At 41.9% G+C, this 21,470-nt stretch overlaps 1 protein-coding gene across 1 annotated transcript in view; it reads left to right on the top strand.

Annotated features, from left to right (window-relative positions):
* The window catches only part of LOC127434728 (uncharacterized), a 49,419-nt gene that overhangs the window by 14,511 nt on the left and 13,438 nt on the right, over positions 1-21,470 (top strand). The window contains exons 5-27 of the mRNA XM_051687670.1: positions 121-240; positions 591-681; positions 844-938; positions 1,034-1,159; positions 1,421-1,511; positions 1,671-1,765; positions 1,861-1,986; positions 2,530-2,649; positions 3,000-3,090; positions 3,254-3,348; positions 3,444-3,569; positions 3,831-3,921; positions 4,085-4,179; positions 4,275-4,400; positions 4,727-4,817; positions 4,979-5,073; positions 5,173-5,292; positions 5,899-6,018; positions 6,304-6,394; positions 6,557-6,651; positions 6,751-6,895; positions 7,215-7,325; positions 7,430-7,509. Of these exons, the coding sequence (XP_051543630.1) occupies positions 133-240; positions 591-681; positions 844-938; positions 1,034-1,159; positions 1,421-1,511; positions 1,671-1,765; positions 1,861-1,986; positions 2,530-2,649; positions 3,000-3,090; positions 3,254-3,348; positions 3,444-3,569; positions 3,831-3,921; positions 4,085-4,179; positions 4,275-4,400; positions 4,727-4,817; positions 4,979-5,073; positions 5,173-5,292; positions 5,899-6,018; positions 6,304-6,394; positions 6,557-6,651; positions 6,751-6,895; positions 7,215-7,325; positions 7,430-7,509 (2,424 nt within the window). The 5' untranslated portion in view covers positions 121-132. The remainder of the gene's footprint in view (positions 1-120; positions 241-590; positions 682-843; positions 939-1,033; positions 1,160-1,420; positions 1,512-1,670; positions 1,766-1,860; positions 1,987-2,529; positions 2,650-2,999; positions 3,091-3,253; positions 3,349-3,443; positions 3,570-3,830; positions 3,922-4,084; positions 4,180-4,274; positions 4,401-4,726; positions 4,818-4,978; positions 5,074-5,172; positions 5,293-5,898; positions 6,019-6,303; positions 6,395-6,556; positions 6,652-6,750; positions 6,896-7,214; positions 7,326-7,429; positions 7,510-21,470) is intronic.

Genomic DNA, 21,470 nt, shown 5'->3' with positions numbered 1-21,470 from the left:
TTAATTCACAACATGGAATTCTCAAGAATTATTTACACATTTGGAGAGAAAAAAAATACCACACATGCATCAAATATGAATTAGAGTACAACAGTCATGTAAGCATGTTTGTGTGTCCAGGTGAATGAAGCCATGTATTTGTTTGACCCTTGTCAAACCATTGAGACTACACTGACATCACAGGCACAGAACCACCCCAGACGTCAGCTCGCCCTGCCTGCACCGAGTCCTGATCCGCAGGTGAGATATGCCACAATACCACTTACATTGACAAATAAATGCAAATTATCTAGTATAATTTAAACATTTAGAAAGGGAAACAAATACCACCTGTATCCTGTCTGGTTACCGCGTGTCACTATCATACTGTAAATGTCCCGGCAACAAAGTTTTACTGTATTTGTTGAAAGTTTCTGTAAGATTCCAATTAAAACTTTCCAAACACACAGGACTTCCAATGACTTACATCAGAAAAGAGCAAAAGATGTCTGTTAATACAGCGGATGGGAACAGCTGGATTGATCATTAATGTTTTTAATGTGGGGCTTAATGAATGTCAATTAACTGAACTCATTTTGCATATTTTAAAGGTTCCCGACTCTGTTTGTGTTTGGCACACTACCCAGCTGACGCGGCTCCAACCAAGCTCTCGACTGGCTGCAGTAGGTGTTCTCCCTCAGGGTGAGTAGCCCCTCTTTCTGGACTTTTCTTTCTTTCTTTAACTCTCTTCCGTAAATGATGCTTCAACAGCAGCCAGACAAACAGATTATAATTGATATTCAGTTGTCTTATCTCTATTGACTGTTGATTGATGAATGCACATCTCTGACTGTAATGTCACAGGAGAGAGTCTCCGCCCATTGATCTCTGCCGCCCTGTTGGATGTTTTGAACTCCGAGCTGTCGCGCCTGCTGATATCAGTTACTCTAGACTTCAAGGTCAGTGATCAGGCAGCCTCATTGTCTTATATAGCTTCTGGATTGAGGCTAGCAGAAATTGAACTAGAATACAAAAGTCCTGTTTGTGTGTCCAGGTGAATGAAGTCGTGTCTTTGTTTGACACTTGTCAAACTATCGAGGCAACCCTGATGTCACAGGCACTGAACCAACAGCACCCCAGACGTCAGCTCGCCCTGCCTGCACCGAGTCCTGATCCGCAGGTGAGATATGCCACAATAACATTTAAAATGACAAATAAATGCAAATAATTTAGTACTATTTAAACATTTGGAAAAGGGGAAATATACCACCTGTATCTTCTCTGGGTACCTTGTGTCACTATTATAAATGCCCCAGCAACAACGTTTTACTGTATTTGTTGAAAGTTTCTGTACGATTCCAATTCAAACTATACAAACACACAGGACTTCTAATGACTTACATTAGAAAAGAGCAAAAGATTCATTATGTGTATTTCAAAGGTTCCCGACTCCATGAGTGTCTGTCCTGTTAACCAGCTTGTACAAATCCAACGAAGCTCTCGAAGGGCTGCAGTGGGTGTTCGACCTTGGGGTGAGTAGTCCTTCTTTCTGGACTTTCATTTCTCTCTTTAACTCTCTTCAAATGATGCTTCAACAAAAAACTAACTAACAGATTATAATTAATATTCAATTGTCTTATCTCTATTGACTACTGATTGATCAATGCACATCTCTGACTCTAATGTCACAGGTGAGAGTCTCCGCCCACTGATCTCTGCAGCTCTATTGGACGTTTTGAATTCCGAGCTGTCGCATCTGCTGATATCAGTTACTCTAGACTTCAAGGTCAGTGATCAGGCAACCTCATTGTCTTATAAAGCATCTGGATTGAGGCTAGCAGAAACTGAACTAGAATACAACAGTCCTGTTTGTGTGTCCAGGTGAATGAAGTCGTGTCTTTGTTTGACACTTGTCAAACTATCGAGGCAACGCTGACGTCACAGGCACAGAACCAACGACACCCCAGATGTCAGCTCGCCCTGCCTGCACCGAATCCTAATCCGCAGGTGAGATATGCCACAATAACATTTAAAGTGCCACCCCCCCCATTTTTATCTGCAGAAATTGGTCAATTTTGCACTAACATGATTAAAAATGTGTATTGCGAATCAGAATCAAGATAAGCAATTATTAATGTCAAGTTAAAAAAGACAGAGACCTCAGTTGATAGTGATTAAAACAGATAAAAAAGTTTAACTTACGAAGAACTGTTCTTAACATTTCTACAGCAAACTTACTGTGGTAAGTATGAGTTCAGTATTCAGAGTACTGAACTCTTTTAGTAACAGTCATATCTGTTATGGCGTGAATCAACATGTCTTGTTAATTAATTTATTTTAAGTTGTTATTTTTAATTTACATTGGAGCAAATGTAGGTGTGCTTTTTGCTTTTATATGTGCTCCTTTGGTAATGAGGGCTGACACAAATTTAATTCACAACATGAAATTCTCAAGAATTATTTACACATTTGGAGAGAAAAAAAAATACCACCCATGCATCAAATATGAATTAGAGTACAACAGTCATGTAAGCATGTTTGTGTGTCCAGGTGAATGAAGCCATGTATTTGTTTGACCCTTGTCAAACCATTGAGACTACACTGACATCACAGGCACAGAACCACCCCAGACATCAGCTCGCCCTGCCTGCACCGAGTCCTGATCCGCAGGTGAGATATGCCACAATACCACTTACATTGACAAATAAATGCAAATTATCTAGTATAATTTAAACATTTAGAAAGGAAAACAAATACCACCTGTATCCTGTCTGGTTACCGCGTGTCACTATCATACTGTAAATGTCCCGGCAACAAAGTTTTACTGTATTTGTGGAAAGTTTCTGTAAGATTCCAATTAAAACTTTCCAAACACACAGGACTTCCAATGACTTACATCAGAAAAGAGCAAAAGATGTCTGTTAATACAGCGGATGGGAACAGCTGGATTGATCATTAATATTTTTAATGTGGGGCTTAATGAATGTCAATTAACTGAACTCATTTTGCATATTTTAAAGGTTCCCGACTCTGTTTGTGTTTGGCACACTACCCAGCTGACGCGGCTCCAACCAAGCTCTCGACTGGCTGCAGTAGGTGTTCTCCCTCAGGGTGAGTAGCCCCTCTTTCTGGACTTTTCTTTCTTTCTTTAACTCTCTTCCTGTAAACGATGCTTCAACAGAAGCCAGACAAACAGATTATAATTAATATTCAGTTGTCTTATCTCTATTGACTATTGATTGATGAATGCACATCTCTGACTGTAATGTCACAGGTGAGAGTCTCCGCCCACTGATCTCTGCCGCCTTGTTGGAAGTTTTGAACACCGAGCTGTCGCGTCTGCTGATATCAGTAACTCTAAACTTCAAGGTCAGTGATCAGGCAACCTCATTCTCATTTACAGCTACTGGATTGAGGCTAGCAGAAATTGAACTAGAATACAAAAGTCCTGTTTGTGTGTCCAGGTGAATGAAGTCATGTCTTTGTTTGACACTTGTCAAACTATCGAGGCAACCCTGATGTCACAGGCACTGAACCAACGGCACTCCAGACGTCAGCTCGTTCTGCCTGCACCGAGTCCTGATCCGCAGGTGAGATAGGCTACAATATAATTTAAAATGACAAATAAATGCAAATAATTTAGTATTATTTAAACATTTGGAAAAGGAGAAATATAGCACCTGTATCTTCTCTGGGTACCTTGTGTCACTATTATAAATGCCCCAGCAACAACGTTTTACTGTATTTGTTAAAAGTTTCTGTACGATTCCAATTCAAACTATACAAACACACAGGACTTCTAATGACTTACATTAGAAAAGAGCAAAAGATTCATTATGTGTATTTCAAAGGTTCCTGATTCCGTGAGTGTCTGTCCTGTTAACCAGCTGACACAAATCCAACAAAGCTCTCGACGGGCTGCAGTGGGTGTTCGACCTCGGGGTGAGTAACCCCTCTTTCTGGACTTTTCTTTCTTTCTTTAACTCTCTTCCTGTAAGTGATTCTTCAACAGCAGCCATACTAACAGATTATAATTAATATTCAGTTGTCTTATCTCTATTGACTACTGATTGATGAATGCACATCTCTGACTATAATGTCACAGGTGAGAGTCTCCGCCCACTGATCTCTGCAGCCCTATTGGACGTTTTGAACTCCGAGCTGTCGCGTCTGCTGATATCAGTTACTCTAGACTTCAAGGTCAGTGATCAGGCAACCTCATTGTCTTATAACGCATTTGGATTGAGGCTAGCAAAAATTGAACTAGAGTACAACAGTCCTGTTTGTGTGTCCAGGTGAATGAAGTCATATCTTTGTTTGACACTTGTCAAACTATCGAGGCAACCCTGATGTCACAGGTACAGAACCAACGGCACCCCAAACGTCAGCTTGCCCTGCCTGCACCGAGTCCTGATCTACAGGTGAAAAATGGCACTTATACTGATATAAATAAATGCTAATTGTAGTATTATTTAAACATTTGGAAAAGGGAAAAATATACCACCGGTACCTTGTGTCACTTTCATAAATGTCCCGGCAACAACATTTTACTGTATTTGTTGAAAGTTTCTGTAAGATTCCAATTAAAACTGTCCAAACACACAGGACTTCCAATGACTTACATCAGAAAAGAGCAAAAGATGTCTGTTAATACAGCGGATGGGAACAGCTGGATTGATCATTAAAATTTTTAATGTGGGGCTTAGTGAAAGTCAATTAACTGAACTTCATTTTGCATATTTTAAAGGTTCCCGACTCTGTTTGTGTTTGGCACACTACCCAGCTGACGCGGCTCCAACCAAGCTCTCGACTGGCTGCAGTAGGTGTTCTCCCTCAGGGTGAGTAGCCCCTCTTTCTGGACTTTTCTTTCTTTCTTTAACTCATTTTTTTAAATTATGCTTCAACAAAAAACAGACTAACAGTTTATAATTAATATTGGTTGTTTTCTCTTTATTGACTACTGATTGATGAATGCACATCTCTGACTGTAATGTCACAGGTGAGAGTCTCCACCCACTGATCTCTACAGCCCTATCGGATGTTTTTAACTTCAAGCTGACGCATCTGCTGATATCAGTAACTCTAGACTACAAGGTCAATGATCAGGCAACCTCATTCTCATTTACAGCTACTGGATTCAGGCTAGCAGAAACTGAACTAGAGTAAAACAGTTATGTATGTTTGTGTGTCCAGGTGAATGAAGTAATGCTTTTGTTTGACACTTGTCAAACTATCAAGGCAACCCTGACATCACAGAACAAACACCACCGCAGACGTCAGCTCACCCTGCCTGCGCCAAGCCCTGATCCACAGGTGAGATATACCATAATATAATTTACAGTGACAAAGAAATGTGCCTATTACCAAGTTCTCTGTAATACTCGATTCTGATTGGTCAATCGCGCAATCCAGCGGTTTGATATTTCTGTGAATGACCGCATGTGATATCAGAGTGGTCATACAGGTATTGCAATTCCTAGATCCTACTTCTCGTACCACACTGCCATCTGTACAAGCTAATGAAATAATTTAAACTCAAATCAATATTTCATGTCCATTTATTTATTTAATTGGTTGGTAGCCATGTAATAAGCGGTATAATGTACAGTCAGCCGGTCATTTTCGCAAAAAAACAGAACTACAACAGATCTCCGACACAAACTGGAGGTGGAATTCAGCTTTTTCTAGAGACTCCGTGATTTCTCATCACATAATAACATAATTTCAACACAAATCAATATTTCATGTCCATTTGCAGTGAGCCGGTCATTATCGCAAAATGAACCCATTCAGAGTCAGACAAGATCCCTCCACTCCACGTCAGGGTTTATTTTGCGATAGCATTCGGAAAAGTAAAAAAATGCCACATTTATCATATTTGAACTAGAGTACAACAGTCATGTATATTTGTGTGTCCAGATGAATGAAGTAATGCTTTTGTTTGACCATTGTCAAACAATCAAGGCAACTCTGATGTCACCGAACAAACAGCACCCCAGACGTCAGCTCGCTCTGCCTGGACCGAGCCCTGATCCGCATGTGAGATATGCCACAATAACATTTACATAAATAAATATGCATAACTTTCAATAATTTACCTTTCAATAATTCTTTTCCAGCAGCAATGTTTTACCATATTTTTTTATACTTGCTGTAAATTTACAGTATAAAACTATCCAAACACACAGGACTTCCAATGACTTACATTCAAAAAATGCAAAAGCTTGTCTAATTATATTGGGCACGGCAACAGTTGGATTGGTCGTTTTTAATGTGGGACTTAATGAATGTCAATTAACTGAACTTCATTTTGCATATTTTAAGGTTCCTGACTCTGTTTGTGTTTGGCACACTACCCAGCTGACGCGGCTCCACCCAAGCTCTCGACAGGCTGCAGTGGGTGTTCTCCCTCAGGGTGAGTAGCCCCTCTTTCTGGACTTCTCTTTCTTTCTTTAACTCTCTTCCTGTAAATGATGCTTCAACAGCAGCCAGACTAACAGATTATAATAAATATTCAGTTGTCTTATCTATCTATTGACTACTGATTGATGAATGCAATCTGACTCTAATGCCACAGGTGAGAGTCTCCGCCCACTGATCTCTGCAGCCCTATTGGATGTTTTGAACTCCAAGCTGCCGCGCCTGCTGATATCAGTTCCTTTTAACTGCAATGTCAGTGCTCAGGCAACCTCATTCTTACATATGGCTACTGAAATCAGGTTAGCAGAACTTGAACTAGAGTGCAACAGTCATGTCTGTTTGTGTATCCAGGTGAATGAAATGATCTTGTTTGACAATCGTCAAATCACCGAGGCTACCCTGACGTCAGAGGATCTGAACCAGCACCACCACAGACGTCAGCTCGCCCTGCCTACACCGAGCCCTGATCGAGCTACTGAAGATGTTCTCAACAACTGTGAGCAGCTCCACTTCTTACATGTCAAACTTAAAAAATACTTTTTATGGAGAGACATTAAAATTGCATTGACTTGAGCCAGTATGTAACCAGCCAACAACATCTTTATCAGCACCCTAGCAACCACTCAAAACACATTAGCAACACATATTGTCATGGCAGTGACTTTTGCATGGGCAAGCACTGCTTACATTTTCTTCAGATGATGTAAAAATGCAGTTCTTCTAATAGTTATTGAGTGGACTTTATGTAATTCATTCTTCTCTAGTTTTATCACTTTTACAGATTTGATAAAAGCTCTCTTTTTTCTCTTGTGCAGCAGCAGATTCGACTGATGACGTCCAGAAGTCTACTATTCATTCACAGAGCTCACGACCGACAAGACCCGTGTCCACACAGTTTCTCGAAAAATTGGCTGCATTACATTTGGGTGAGTGTAGACTCCTTCATTGCATCATGTTTTACACTTACAAACACTCAAATACTGTTTTCAATGTCCCTGACTTGTCTTTCTCTGCTTTTTCCTCCTGCTAGCATCTCGGACTCTTCACATCACGCCTGATGATGCAGAAGACTTCAAGAAATCAGGCCCAATGAGAGCAGTTCCTGAACAGGTACAGAGAAAACCATCTTTCACCCATATAAGATCACATGATTTTCATCATCACATCACCTGTTGTCTCTATGTCTCTCTTTACAGCAACAGTTGAAAGACTCAAGTACTTCTTCATTGCTGGGAGGCTGGCTCATAAAGTCTTTGGAGAGCACATTCACATCAGGTCTGAGCTGCCCCACATCCTGGACCATTCTAAGTCTCTACGCCTTAAGGTCAGTGTCTTTGTATTTTCTGTGTGAACTACACAGCATGTAGACCTTCTAAGACCTACTCTGAATGTATGTTATTTGTTTAGTGTGTAACACGCAATATTCATGTGTTATTAGGAGAATGAAGTCCGGAATTAAATCCTGATGTCCATATAAGAAGAGGAGGAAGCCATTGCACTTCACACACAGAAATACTTTTCAGTAGCAATTTAATAAAATAAGCATTTGTTGTTGTTTTCATTTATTTATTGTATGGTTTGTTTTTGACTTCATCCTGAATTCATCTTTGAGACATAAGCACTTGAAGGTACAAAACTTTCAGACACTTAAAGCTTGATAGCAAGAAATGTTAGAACTGAGTCATTCATTATGTAAACTGTGTCTAGTGGCAGAGAAAAACTTATGACTGTGGCGCTGAAAACTGAGGTTTTTGAATATAGTGCCCTTTTTTCTTTAGGATATAAAAAATGAGCAAAGTACACTTCTTATGAATATTAAGATTGTCAATATTATGAGTTCTTTGTCTGGTAATCTTTGGTGTGATTTTGGTTAGTTGTTTTCCAGCAAGGTTTCTAACATTACTCTTTCTCTGAACCTTTGCTTGTGTGTTTCAGTATCACAGTGTGAAAGGAAGCCTGGACTTAGGAAGACTGATGTGGAAGATGTGGTTCTTCTTTGATCCAGATAACTCTTTATACATGGTGAGCATCTCCTAAAGCAGGCGCTCCACTAGCAGGCTCCAAACAACTCAAATTTGGCCGAGGGTGTCACACATGCAGACTGTTTTGCTAAGATCTTCAGTCGGAGGTATGACATACTTGCCAATAAAAAAATACTGGAGTAGTGACAAACATACCAACTCACCGCAACTCTCTTTTTGATTCCCTGTCACGTGGAGCTTGCCGAAATAACAACAGGAGTACTGCGTGATTTAGGCCGTTTTCAGACCTGTAGCTTGATTGATTTGTTCCAAAACAGAGGTTAAAATACAGTGTTGTATTTTCTTCATGGTTCGGTTTGCTTTTACAAGGTTATGTTTTAAAATGGACCAAAACTGTAAAATTTCCATTGTGGTTATTGGTTTAGAGGTAAACCGATATATCGGTTTTACCGATTAATCAGTGTCGATAGTTTTAATTTAGTGAATGCAGGCTATAAAATGTTTGGTAAATGATTAAATGTAGAGGATTGTAATGAAGCCAAGTCTCCATCATTTCAAAATAAGTAAGTGTATTTTGGGCTTGTTTATTGTTAAAAGTCCCATGTTATGCACCAAATCCTCATTTTTTCTGGTTATTATTGGGATTTTGGTTGCACAATAAACTGCTGGGATTTTATTAATTTTGGACTCTTGTTGTCTCAATGTTTGTGCCGGTCATAGTAAGGAAAGACTTTATTTAACAGTCTATAAATTCTATAAATCAATTTTAAAACCTATCGACCAATTAATCTGTAATCAGCCTTTTCCACCACCTTAGTTATCGTATCGGCAAAATCCACTATTGGTCGACCTCTATCACAGAGCTCGCTCTCTCTCCCCATCATGCACCTGTACACTTGTTCACACCCATACACACAGAAAGAGTGTAGCCACGTTTTTACCCGTCTGTTCTGTCACTATCCAAAAGTGAGAAGCAATTGTGAAGATCGACCTATATAATGTAGCCGCCAAAAGGCTATATCTGCGTTGCCCTTAGGAAGCAATTCATGGAGTAACTTTACCTTGTGAAAGTATGTGATAATGTATTTATCCCCTCGAGGCTTGCTGTAGAACGTGTATGTCCATATGCAGCTTTCAGTTAGTAAAGAAGTTCGATAAAAACATACTGTTGTGGCTCCACTCTCTGAAGTCATTTTAGTGAAAAAGGCAGGAAAATTGCTTAGTGACAGAATCTCTATGGATTACAGTCAGCATTTGTGATGATATGAAAACGCTCATTGGTCACTTGACGAGAACACAAGCCCTCGCCTCGGAGACAGAACAATTTTTTCTAACCATTTTGATGTCCTTTTCCGTTGCAGGAACCATGAACTCAGCAGGCAGTCCAGAGAGTCTAGTGATAAATGTCCTCCCGCTGAAAGACGCTAATGCGTACATCATCTCTCTCCGCCCAGCAGTTGATTAAGTTAATGAAGCTCACACCTGAAAGTCACTGGAAAAATTACCTAGTGGAGCGCTGGCTTAAGAGAACCAACACATTTTTTTTTAAAGTAAATCTTAGAATTAATTGTTGCATGTGTGTCTACTGCATTATAGTATGTATTTTTGTACTGTCTTTATCACTATAACACAATATTGGTAAAGAGTTCAGAAATGGATCAAGTGACAAATTCTGCATTAAATGCTTTGAAGTTCTGTATAACTATGAATGATGGCAGAATTTTTATTGTATGGTGAACTATCCTTTTAATTATCAATAAATATCTCATAGTATAAACTTTGGGATGTTTATATACGCCCCCCCACCCCCCCCCCCCCAATTCTGCAATTCTGAAACATTTGCCATTACACTTTAAATGTATTTTTATTATAATCTTGAAATGACTTGCATTTAAACTTGAATTGTAGATTTTAATGTGAGGTTTACATCAGCACCACGTTCTATGAATTCAGCAACAGAAGCATCAATTTTTATCACTTTTTTAATCTGAATTACCCAGAAAGCTTGCACTCGCTCTGCTGAATCATTTGGTGCACCATGTTAATACAATGGTATATCAATGTGGTAATATAGAGAAGTACCATGGTATTTTTATAAATACCTTGAAGCACAATGTAAATACAATAGTATATGAATATGGTAATCATATATCAAATTACCATGGCAGCAGGGTTAGGAGGGTTACTTTTGAAATGTATTAAACTACAGATTACAGAATACATGCTGTAAAATGTAATTTGTAATGTATTTCGTTAGATTACTCAAGGTCAGTAACGTATTCTAAATACTTTGGATTACTTCTTCAGCACTGGTAGATTTTTTCACTTGTTTTGACTATAAAAACTCTGCCAGTACAGTGAAACAAAATGCACATGTTAAAAATACATTCTCTGAAAAACATAAATATCTTATGCAGTGTTGTTTCTAAAACAAGATTAATTAAATTGATCTTGTTTTAAGGATTTTTAGATATTTTTTCAGGAAAACAATAAAAAAATAATTATCAAGAATATGATTTTTGCCCTACTATCAAAGGTCTTACTAGAAAAAAAGAAATCATCCAACCTGAATTTTCTTGATAAAAAAATATTATCGTGCCTGGTAACGTGCATGTAAAATGGCTAGAAATAGCATTTTAGCTTAGCGTAAAGCTAACAATTTACACAAGGTTTATTTCTATTTCTTCTGCTCCAAACTTACTTCAAACTCACTTCTCTGCCTGCTCATAACACATTATAAGAAAGTGTTTCAGCGCTGTTCAAATGCACTTTGGATCGCATCATTTATATGAATAAATGTTTTCCATCTGAAAGGACTAAATATTAAATGAAACAAATGACAATAAAATGCAAAGTAATCTCTTCAGTATTCAAAATACTTTTTGAATGTAACTGTATTTGAATTACCAATGATTTAAATTGTAACTGTAGTGGAATACAGTTATTTATATTTTGTATTTTAAATACGTAATCCTGTTACATGTATTCCGTTACTCCCCAAACCTGCATGGTAGTAACATGGTATTCTTTGAAGTACTTTGAAGCACCATGCAACTACAGAATGATGCATAAATAGTTGTATATCAAAGTACCATGGTATTACCATCTGATAACATCAGAAATCACATTGTTATTGCCCATATGTGCTCACACACACACACACACACACACACACACCAAGGAATTTAGCCTCTTATCAAAAGCTTCCAGTACATACAGAAATACTCAGCTTGACACAGAATTACAGGATAAGATGAATTGTATACTGTAAGTATGAAGAATTTGTATACAGAAATGTGAAATGAAATTACGTTTAAATGCGTATGGGTTTGTAGAGGTAGTGTAAATCTAAAAAATAAAATGTAAAAATAGTGATTAATAGCCGACGATACCCAACTTTATATTTCTTCAAAACCTGATGAGATTTCACAATTCTCCAAATTAGCAGAGTGTATCAATGAAATAAAAGATTGGATGGCCGGAAATTTCCTTCTACTCAATTCCGACAAAACAGAGGTACTAATTATTGGACCAAAAATAAGACACTAAAATATAATTTGACTCTCGATGAATGTTCTGTTACATCGTCTCCAATGTTTGTAGAACAGCTTTCTTCCACCTCAGAAATATTGCTAAATTACGACACATGCTCTCTGTTGCTGATGCCGAAAAACTAATTCATGCGTTCATGACCTCAAGACTAGATTATTGTAATGCATTACTGGGAGGATGTCCAGCAAGATCAATAAATAAACTTCAATTAGTTCAAAATGCAGCAGCCAGAGTGCTGACGAGAACCAAGAAATATGGTCATATTAGCCCAATTTTATCATCGTTACATTGGCTACCTGTTAAATTTCGTATTAATTTTAAAATTCTGTTAACTACGTACAAAACTTTGAATGGTCTAGCTACACAGTACTTAAGTGACCATCTGACATGCTATATTCCATCATGTTCATTACAATTGCAAAATTCTGGCCTGTTAATAGTTCCTAGAATATCAAAATCCACAAAAGGAGGTAGATCCTTTTCATATTTGGCTCCTAAACTATGGAATAGTCTCCCTAACACTGTTCGAGATGCAGACACACTCACTCAGTTTAAGTCTAGACTAAAGACTAGCCAGGCATACACCTAATTTATCCTTCAACTCACAATTAGGCTGCTTTAGTTAGGTCTGCCAGAACCAGAAACAGTGATCATAATCTATAACTCTGCAATGAATTGAATGACATCTATGCTAATATAATTTTCTTTGTTTCCCTGTCTCAACCTCGGGCCTCCTATCCTGAGGTCAGCAGAACCGGATGGATCCAGCTCCATTCCTGCTTCGTGTTGGACTCCACTGCTACGTATTGCTGTGTGATGATGACTAATAGCAGCCGGTGCCAGCCAAACATCACTTCAGTCTATTATGATGGACTTCAAAGGATGAACTGATGCCAACTCCAACCATAAGACATGGGATACTTCATATGCCATTGCCTGAACCTTGGACTTAGGATAGAACTCACTGAAATTACTGGCCAGGTTGAACTGCGATGCACCTAACTGATCTCTGCCTGCATCACCTCAGTCTAATGATGGACTACACTCTTGAAATGGAATACACAGACTATTAATTAATTGCCAACAAAACCCTTCATCAGCCAACTAACAAGGACAATTGCATCTATGTGAACTCCTGCAGTTAATCCAGGATGGACTTCAAAGACATTAGTCATTAATCTTACAGTTCATACAAAATCTTTGTTTGAAACACTGACCCTTAACACTTACTTAGTTTAATAATTTTAAACCATAACTTGCACTATACATAAGTAATATTGGCATTATATTCATGATGTTAGCCAGAGGGGAACTGGCCCCCACAGTGAGCCTGGTTTCTCCCAAGGTTATTTTTCTCAATTAACCAACATCTTATGGAGTTTTGTGTTCCTTGCCACAGTCGCCTTCAGCTTGCTCACTGGGGTTCTAAATACAATTATTATTTAATTACTTATTTTTAAACACGATTCACAATTGTATTTTATCAAACTACACAATGATGACTCTATGACATTATAGATATTACAGTTTAATTTTCTGTTAATGCCTGATCTTCTGTAAAGCTGCTTTGAAATGATGTGTGTTGTGAAAGGCGCTATACAAATAAAAATGACTTGACTTGATTTTACATGTTGAACACATGGGTCAGAATAGGTAGTATGTCTAAATATGAATTTACATGTTTGTTTGTTTTATGTGCACATATGTATTGCAACTACTGTATACTTGTATACTTTACAGTCGCCTTCAGCTTGCTCACAGGGGTTCCAAATACAATTATTATTTAATTATTTAATTTCTATACACATTTTACAGTCATATTTAATCAATCTACACAATGATCACTATAAGACATAATATATATTACAGTTTCATTTTTATTTTTTAAATGCATGATTTCCTGTAAAGCTGCTTTGAAACTGTGTGTTGTGAAAAGCACTATAAAAAAAAGTGATGACTTGTATTGCACTAAACTGTAATATACTGTACCATGGCTTTGATAAACATCATGCGAATATGTCTTTATGTGCTTTGTCTATGACAGTTTGCTCTGTGCATCTGTGGTTAAAAAACTGTAGCAAGCTACTTTTGGCATGTAGCTTGTAGTGTAACTTGCTACTTTTTCTGAAGTGTAGCTTTTAGCTTAGCTTAAGACATTTTTCTGTTGAATAGTTGGTAGTTTAGCTAGCTACATTTTTTGAGTAGCTTGCCCAACATTGTACAAAAGATGGTTAATTATACACTCTTTTGATAGTCATAAATCTGTAGCACAAATGCTAGCATTGCTAATGCTCATTCCATTCAAAGTCAGATGTGGGATATTCCAACTTGACATCTCTGACCATAAAGGCATTACATTGCAAGATGCTCAGAAGATGACATGGAAGGAATAAAATCTGCAACGCTCCCGTTAGCTTAGAAGGTGTTTGACTTTCATCAAAAACGTCTCCTACAACCCAACTGATAAACAATGCTGCAACGCTAGCATTTGTGCTACAGGTGTACGATAATCAAAAGAGTGTAATTAACCATGTTTTGGACCTGTCTCTGCAGGTGTTTGTTAAACAAGCTTTTATATCATGTAATGTCGGAACTGTAACATAGATTTGCAGCTTTACTTATAAGGTCACAGAGAATGTACAACAGGCAGAGGTCAGTATCCAAAATATACAGCAACGTAGGCAAATCCAATAATCGTGGTCACAAAACAGGCAGAGGGTCGAGGCAGGCAGAAAACAATGACAAAGAGTATTCCAGGAACAGATCAAGGTCAAAAGACAGGCAGCAGAGAATCAAGATGATAATAACAGGCAGTAATTCAAACACAAGCAGACTAGAATAGAAAAAAACTCAGAATTGTTAGCTGGGGCAAAAACAAGACTTTGCACTGAGCCCTGTGTTAGCAGTGCTTAAATAGTCCATGAAATAGGTTACAGGTGCATTGTAATCAGTCCCGCTGAGGATAATGGGAATCGTAGTTCTTAAGAACAGTTAATACTTGGGTGATGGCGCTCTCTGGTGGTTATCAAGGGGAGTGTTCGTAACAGAGCCCCCCCTGCGAGCGGCTCCCGACGCGAGGAAGCACACGACGCCAGGGTCTTCCACAGGGTCTGGGGGCAGGTCTTTGCGAGTGAGTCCTGTGGAATTCTATTATGAGGTTGGGGTCAAGAATGTCCTCAGCATTGACCAGGACTGCTCCTCCGGACCATATCCCTCCCAGTCTACTAGATATTGAATTACACGACCCCGCTGTCTGGAGTCCTTGAGTTCTCGAACCTAGTAAGCTTCCTCGCCATCCACTATTATGGGGGGGCATTGTCCTCCACTTCCTCCCTCGGACCACCAGCAGGTTTGAGCAGCGAGACATGGAATGTGGGAGAAATACGATAGTTAGCGGGCAGTTAAAGATGGAATGATATGGGAGTGATTTGTTTTAGGATTTTGAAGGGACCCACATACCTGGGATTGAGTCTTTTGCAGGGCAGACAAAGGCGTAGGTCACAAGTGGAGTGCCAGACCCATTGTCCTGGGGTATACTGGAGACTCAGACGACAATGCTGATCGGCCTGCTCTTTCTGTCTCCTCACAGCTCGCTGTAGATGGACATGCGCCTGGTTCCACACTTCCTCGCTCTGCCGGAGCCAGTCATTGATGGCCGGCAATTCCGTGGGTTCTCCTGACCAGGGGAACAAGGCTGGTTGAAATCTCAGCACACATTGAAATGGAGTCATGCCCGTGGATGGTTTCTGTAGTGAGTTTTGGGCGTATTCTGCCTACAGCAGGTACCGGCTCCAGTCGGTTTGGTTTTGATGGCAATACATCCTAAGAATACAAGTGATTTCTTGATTCAGATGTTCGGTTTGCCCGTTGGATTGAGGATGGTACCCAGAGATGAGGCTGATGTTGACATTAAGTTGACAGAAGAAGGCCGTCCAGACCCGAGCAGTGAATTGTGGACCCCGGTCGGATACGATGTCTTCATGTAACTCGTAGAACCGAAATACTTGATGTAATAGATGTTCTGCTGTCTCGAAGGCTATGGGGAGCTTGGGTAGAGGGATTAATCGACATGCTTTGGAAAAACGATCGATTACTGTTAAGATTGTGGTGTTACCTTGAGAGACTGGAAGATCGGTGATAAAGTCAATGGCGATGTGAGACCATGGGAGTGGTTGAAGCAGGCCTGCCGGGAGTAGTCTGGAAGATTTGGCTACTGCACAAGTGGAGCATTGGTTGACATAAGAAATGGTGTCTGCCTGCATGTTTCTCCACCAAAATTGGTTCCGGAGCAGTTGGAGTGTAGCCGTGATGCCTGGGTGCCCGGAGCTGGTGGCAGTATGGACCCCCCATAAAACCTTCCGTAATGATTGTGGCACATAGGTTTTGCCTTCAGGGCAATCATGAGGAACTGGATCTTGAGACTGGGCCTGGGTAATTTCTGTCATGATGTCCCACTGGACTGGGGCTATGATTAGAGATGTGGGGATTATGGGTTTTGATGTCTGTTTCTGATTCTGAGCTTCGAATTGATGAGAGAGGGCATCAGCTTTAACATTCTTGGTGCCAGGGCGATATGTGATCTTGAAGTCAAATTGTGTAAAAAATCTGGATTCAATTCAATCTCTTTGCTGAGCGCAGATATTCAAGGTTCCGATGATCTGTCAACACGGAAAATGGATGCTTTGCCCCCTCCAGCCAATGTTGCCATTCCTCCAGGGCTGCTTTCATGGCGAGTAATTCTCGGTTCCCCACATCGTAGTTTTGTTCTGCCGTGGAGAGTTTTAGGGAATAGAAGGCATAGAGGTAGAGTTTCGGAGGTGACCCATGGCATTGTGAGAGAATGGCTCCAATCCCGGTATTCGAAGCATCCACCTCAACTACTAATGGATAATATGGATTCGGATGATGCAGAATGGGAGCGGAGGTGAAGTGGGCTTTGAGGTCCTTAAAGGCTTGTAATGCTGATGCAGACCAACATAGTTTGGTGCCCCTCCTCTTTGCATGGAGGTAAGGTGTGCAGCAATCATGCTGAAGTTCCTGATGAACCATCTGTAGAAGTTAGCGAACCCCAAAAAACGTTGTAGTTCCTTCAGAGAAGATAGTTGAGGCCAGTTTAAGACTGCCCGCACCTTGTTGTCATCCATGGCGACCCCCTCAGAGCTAATGATGTAGCCCAAGAATGACACAGATGTCTGATGAAACTCACATTTCTCGGCCTTGGCCTAGAGCTGGTGTGAGATTAGAACGGCTCTGACATGTCCGATGAGTTCTTCCAGGGTATTGGAATAAATTAGAATGTCGTCGATGTATACAATCACCCATCGGTTTAACATATCTCTGAAGACATCATTGATGAAGGACTGAAACACTGAAGGACTATTGGCAAGGCCAAAGGGCATGACCAAGTATTCATAGCACCCACTGCTGGTGGAAAATGCTATCTTCCATTCGTCCCCTTCTCTGATGCGAATGAGGTAAATGACTTATTTGCGAAGGAAATTGTTATCGGCACATCAATGCATGAGGTTACATGGAGAGGTAGAGAGACATTACTCACCACCGGTTTAGATGGTTGTGCTGGTCGTACGGGACAGATTGCTCGTAAATGTCCGGGATGACCGCAATATAAGCATAGGCATTGTCTGATGTGGCGTTCTCTCTCCTCTGAAGTTAGATGTGCGTGACCTATTTGCATGAGCACCGATTCCTCGGCAGTGCATGTCGGCTGATAATTCTGCAGGGGAAGTTTAACTGGTCTCTGCAAGTAAAGGAGATTGTCAATACGGATGGCAACATCAATAAATTGGTCCAAGGGTCAACATTCATCATGACATGCCAACTCTGATTGCAGTTCAATGTATAATCCTCTTCGAAACAGCACTTTGAACGTGCAGCGAGAGTGTGGAATGACAGGGCTTATTCGGAGGCGTGTTTCTTCATTGTTGGAGAGAAAGCAGCTGATCGCCAGCACTTTTCCCTTCCTCTGGATGTTCAAACACCTCGCGAAAGTGTTGTGTGAAGCTGGTGAATGAAGTGAATTTCGAACCCTCATCAGACCACATGGTAGTAGCCCAATCCAACGCCCTCCCGGTGAGCAGCGAACATACAAATCAAATGCGGCTCTACTCCGTAGGATAAAGTGTAGGCTGTTGGCCCACGAACATCGAGCATTGCATCAGAAATCCCTTACATTTAGAAGGTGTGCCGTCAAACTTATCTGGGAAGGCGAGTCGTGGATTGAGGTGATGGGATTCGGTGTTGTCAGATTCTCCGCTGGATCTGGTTGAGGTGTCGTGGAGAAGGGTTTGTCGCAGGTAGGTGAAGAGTTTTCACCATCTCCTCTGTCAACGAGGTCAGCTGTTGAAATTGTTGCTGATGAACTGCCAGTACACCAGCCTGAGTGGAGAGTTCGTTGGAGAGCTGAAAAATTGCTGCTGGATCAGTGGGTGGCGAAGTCTTCTGTAACATAGACTCAGGAGAACCAGAAGGTAGATCCACTCGTTTACTCGTAAGGTCACAGAGAATATACAACAGGCAGAGGTCAGTATCCAAAATATACAACAACATAGGCAAATCCAATAATCGTGGTCACAAAACAGGCAGAGGGTTGAGGCAGGCAGAAAACAATGACAAAGAGTATTCCAGGAACAGATCAATGTCAAAAGGCAGGTAGCAGAGAATCAAGACGATAATAACAGGCAGTAAGTAGTTCAAACACAGGCAGACTAGAATTGAAAAATGCTCAGAATTGTTAGCCAGGGCAAAAACAAGACTTGTTGTAGCACCCTGTGTTTGCAGTGCTTAAATAGTCCATGAAATTGGTTACAGGTGCATTGTAATCAGTTCCGCTGAGGATAATGGGTATCGTAGTTTTTAAGAACAGTTAATACTCGTGTGACAGCACTCTCTGGTGGTTATCGAGGGGAATGTTCGTAACAGGAACTTTGACTCATTGATCGATATTTAATTAAATATATGTGTGGCAGCGGGGGCGTGGTCAAGCGCCCGTCCGGAGAGAGAGAAAGCGGTAAGGGCGCTTACACCTGAGCTAAATTATGCCTAACACCTGTTTCTAATTCCAGTGAGCATGGGGAGAGCGGCATAAAAGCAGCCACACAACCAGCAGAGGAGAGAGAGAGCCTGGGTCCAGAAAGATGAAGAGATTATTGTGAAGCTGAAGAGGATAGTGTGTGAAGCTGTGAGCGCTGAAGTGTGGTCATTAAAATCCTTACCTGTGAGTGGAGCAACCTGCCTGCCGTGTCCTCCTTATCGACCGCCTTCACACTGGTGCCGAAACCTGGGACCCGAAGTTGGAAGTGCTCTCCATGGAGCCCTCCACCCAGTTGGCCGAAGTCCTTCAGTCCCTTGCCGGACTGCATCAAACTCACCAACAAACCCTGCTTGATCTGGAGCCTCCTCAGCCAGGAGAGAGCCCCGGCCGTGACCCCGGACAGCCACAGCCCACTGCCCCCACCCACACTCTTAAAGATGGGGGTGGAAGACGATCCAGAGGCCTTCCTCGATCTCTTTGAACGAACCGCGGAGATCTGTCGCTGGCTGCATTACCAGTGGGTGGCCAGATTCCTTCCGTTGCTGTTCGGGGAAGCCCAGCTCATGGCGCAACAACTGCTGGCAGCTAACCTCCTGGCTTATGAGGATCTAAAGAAGACTATCCTGCAATGGGTTGGCCGCAGTCCTGAGCAGTCCCGCCAGCTCTTCAGAACCCTGGAGCTCTGCCACCGCGGCCAGTTCCCAGAGCGAGGTGGTGGGCACACAACCCTGCCTCTACAGTGCCCCGCTGCTCTCCCCCTCAGGTGGAAGTGTCCGCTGACGCAGGTGCAGGCGTGGCGTCTGGGCGGGCCTGCTGGAGTTGCGGGGATCCGGGACACTTCTGGATCAGTGCCCTGTGATGGAGCTGGGGACGGTGGTCCGGATCCCCGACGCCCCGCAGGCTGCCCCCGACCGAGCTGGAGCGTACCGGATACCGGTAAGAATCAAGGGGGGTACTCACCAAGCTTTGGTGGACACAGGTTGTAATCAAACCACTATCCACCAATGTTTGGTTCAACATGGGGCATTGGGCACAGCTAAAACTGTGAGGGTGAAGTGTGTGCATGGGGATATTCACAAATACCCTGTGGTGACCCTTGCAATTAAATTTCAGGGAACAAAACATAGAGTGGAGGCCGCGGTTAGTTCCCGCCTCACCCATCCGCTGATTCTGGGGACTAATTGGCCTGAATTTCGGAATGTATTAAAGGGAATATGTGCGGATGGGTCCTGCGTAAAAGCAGTGGGATGTGAAGTGTGCAATGCTCTGGTGGGGGAGGCGGAGCTAGGGCCGGCCCCTCCCATCCTCAGGGGATTTCCCGAATGGGATTTCCCTTTGGAGCAGTCGCGAGACGAAACCCTCAAGCACGCCTTGAACCAAGTGAGAGTGGTTGAAGGTCAAAAACTCTGACCGAGCATTGCACTTTCATATCCCTATTTTTCGATTATAAACGAGCAGTTGTATAGAGTGAAGCAGGACGCTCAAACAAAGGAAGATACAACCCAGCTCTTAATACCATGGAGCTGCCGGGAAATGGTGTTCCAGGCTATAATCTGATGGCAGGTCATCTAGGGGAAAGAAAGACACTGAACCGCTTAATAGCCTGTTTTTATTGGCCGGGCATTGGCGGCGATGTCCGCCGTTGGTGTGCGGCATGCCGTGAATGTCAACTAGTGAATCCACCAGCCACCCCAAAAGCGCCGTTGCACCCCCTTCCCTTGATCGAGGTCCCTTTCGAGAAAATTGGCATGGACCTCGTCGGGCCATTAGAGCGGACAGCACGCGGACATCGCTTTGTATTAGTCCTAGTGGATTATGCAACGCGATATCCGGAAGCAGTGCCTTTGCGCAACATCTCAGCACACAGTGTTGCGGAGGCACTCTTCAAAATAATCTCCCGGGTGGGGATTCCGAAAGAAATCCTTACCGATCAGGGCACAACTTTTATGTCACGGACACTACGCAAGCTTTACGAATTATTGGGCATTAAGTCAATCCGCACCAGCGTTTACCATCCACAAACAGATGGCCTGGTCGAGCGATTTAATAAAACCCTTAAGAACATGATTCCTAAGTTCATGCATGGGGATGCATTTGACAAACAGGACATTGGATTTGACAAAGGGTTATTGGCAGATCCCCTTGACACCAATTTCCCGCGAAAAAACAGCCTTCTCCACGCCGTTTGGATTGCACCAATATGTGACGCTTCCGTTCGGTTTGTTTGGGGCTTCCGTTCGGTTTGTCCTTCATGCGGTGGAGCCATTGGAGTGGGGCGTGATCCGAGCAGAGGGTGAAGGCCCGCCCCAGCAGGTAGTACCGGAGAGTGAGGACCGCCCACTTGATGGCCAGACACTCCTTCTCCATGGTGCTGTACTTTCTCTCCCTTAAGGAGAGCTTACGGCTGATGTACAGTACCAGGCGCTCCTCCCGCCCCACCACCTGTGAGAGTACGGCCCCCAGTCCTCTGTCTGAAGCGTCCATCT

Source organism: Myxocyprinus asiaticus, chromosome 44 (assembly GCF_019703515.2).
Source record: "Myxocyprinus asiaticus isolate MX2 ecotype Aquarium Trade chromosome 44, UBuf_Myxa_2, whole genome shotgun sequence".
Classification (NCBI taxonomy): Eukaryota; Metazoa; Chordata; class Actinopteri; order Cypriniformes; family Catostomidae; genus Myxocyprinus; species Myxocyprinus asiaticus.
This window is presented reverse-complemented; position numbering and strand designations above follow the sequence as displayed.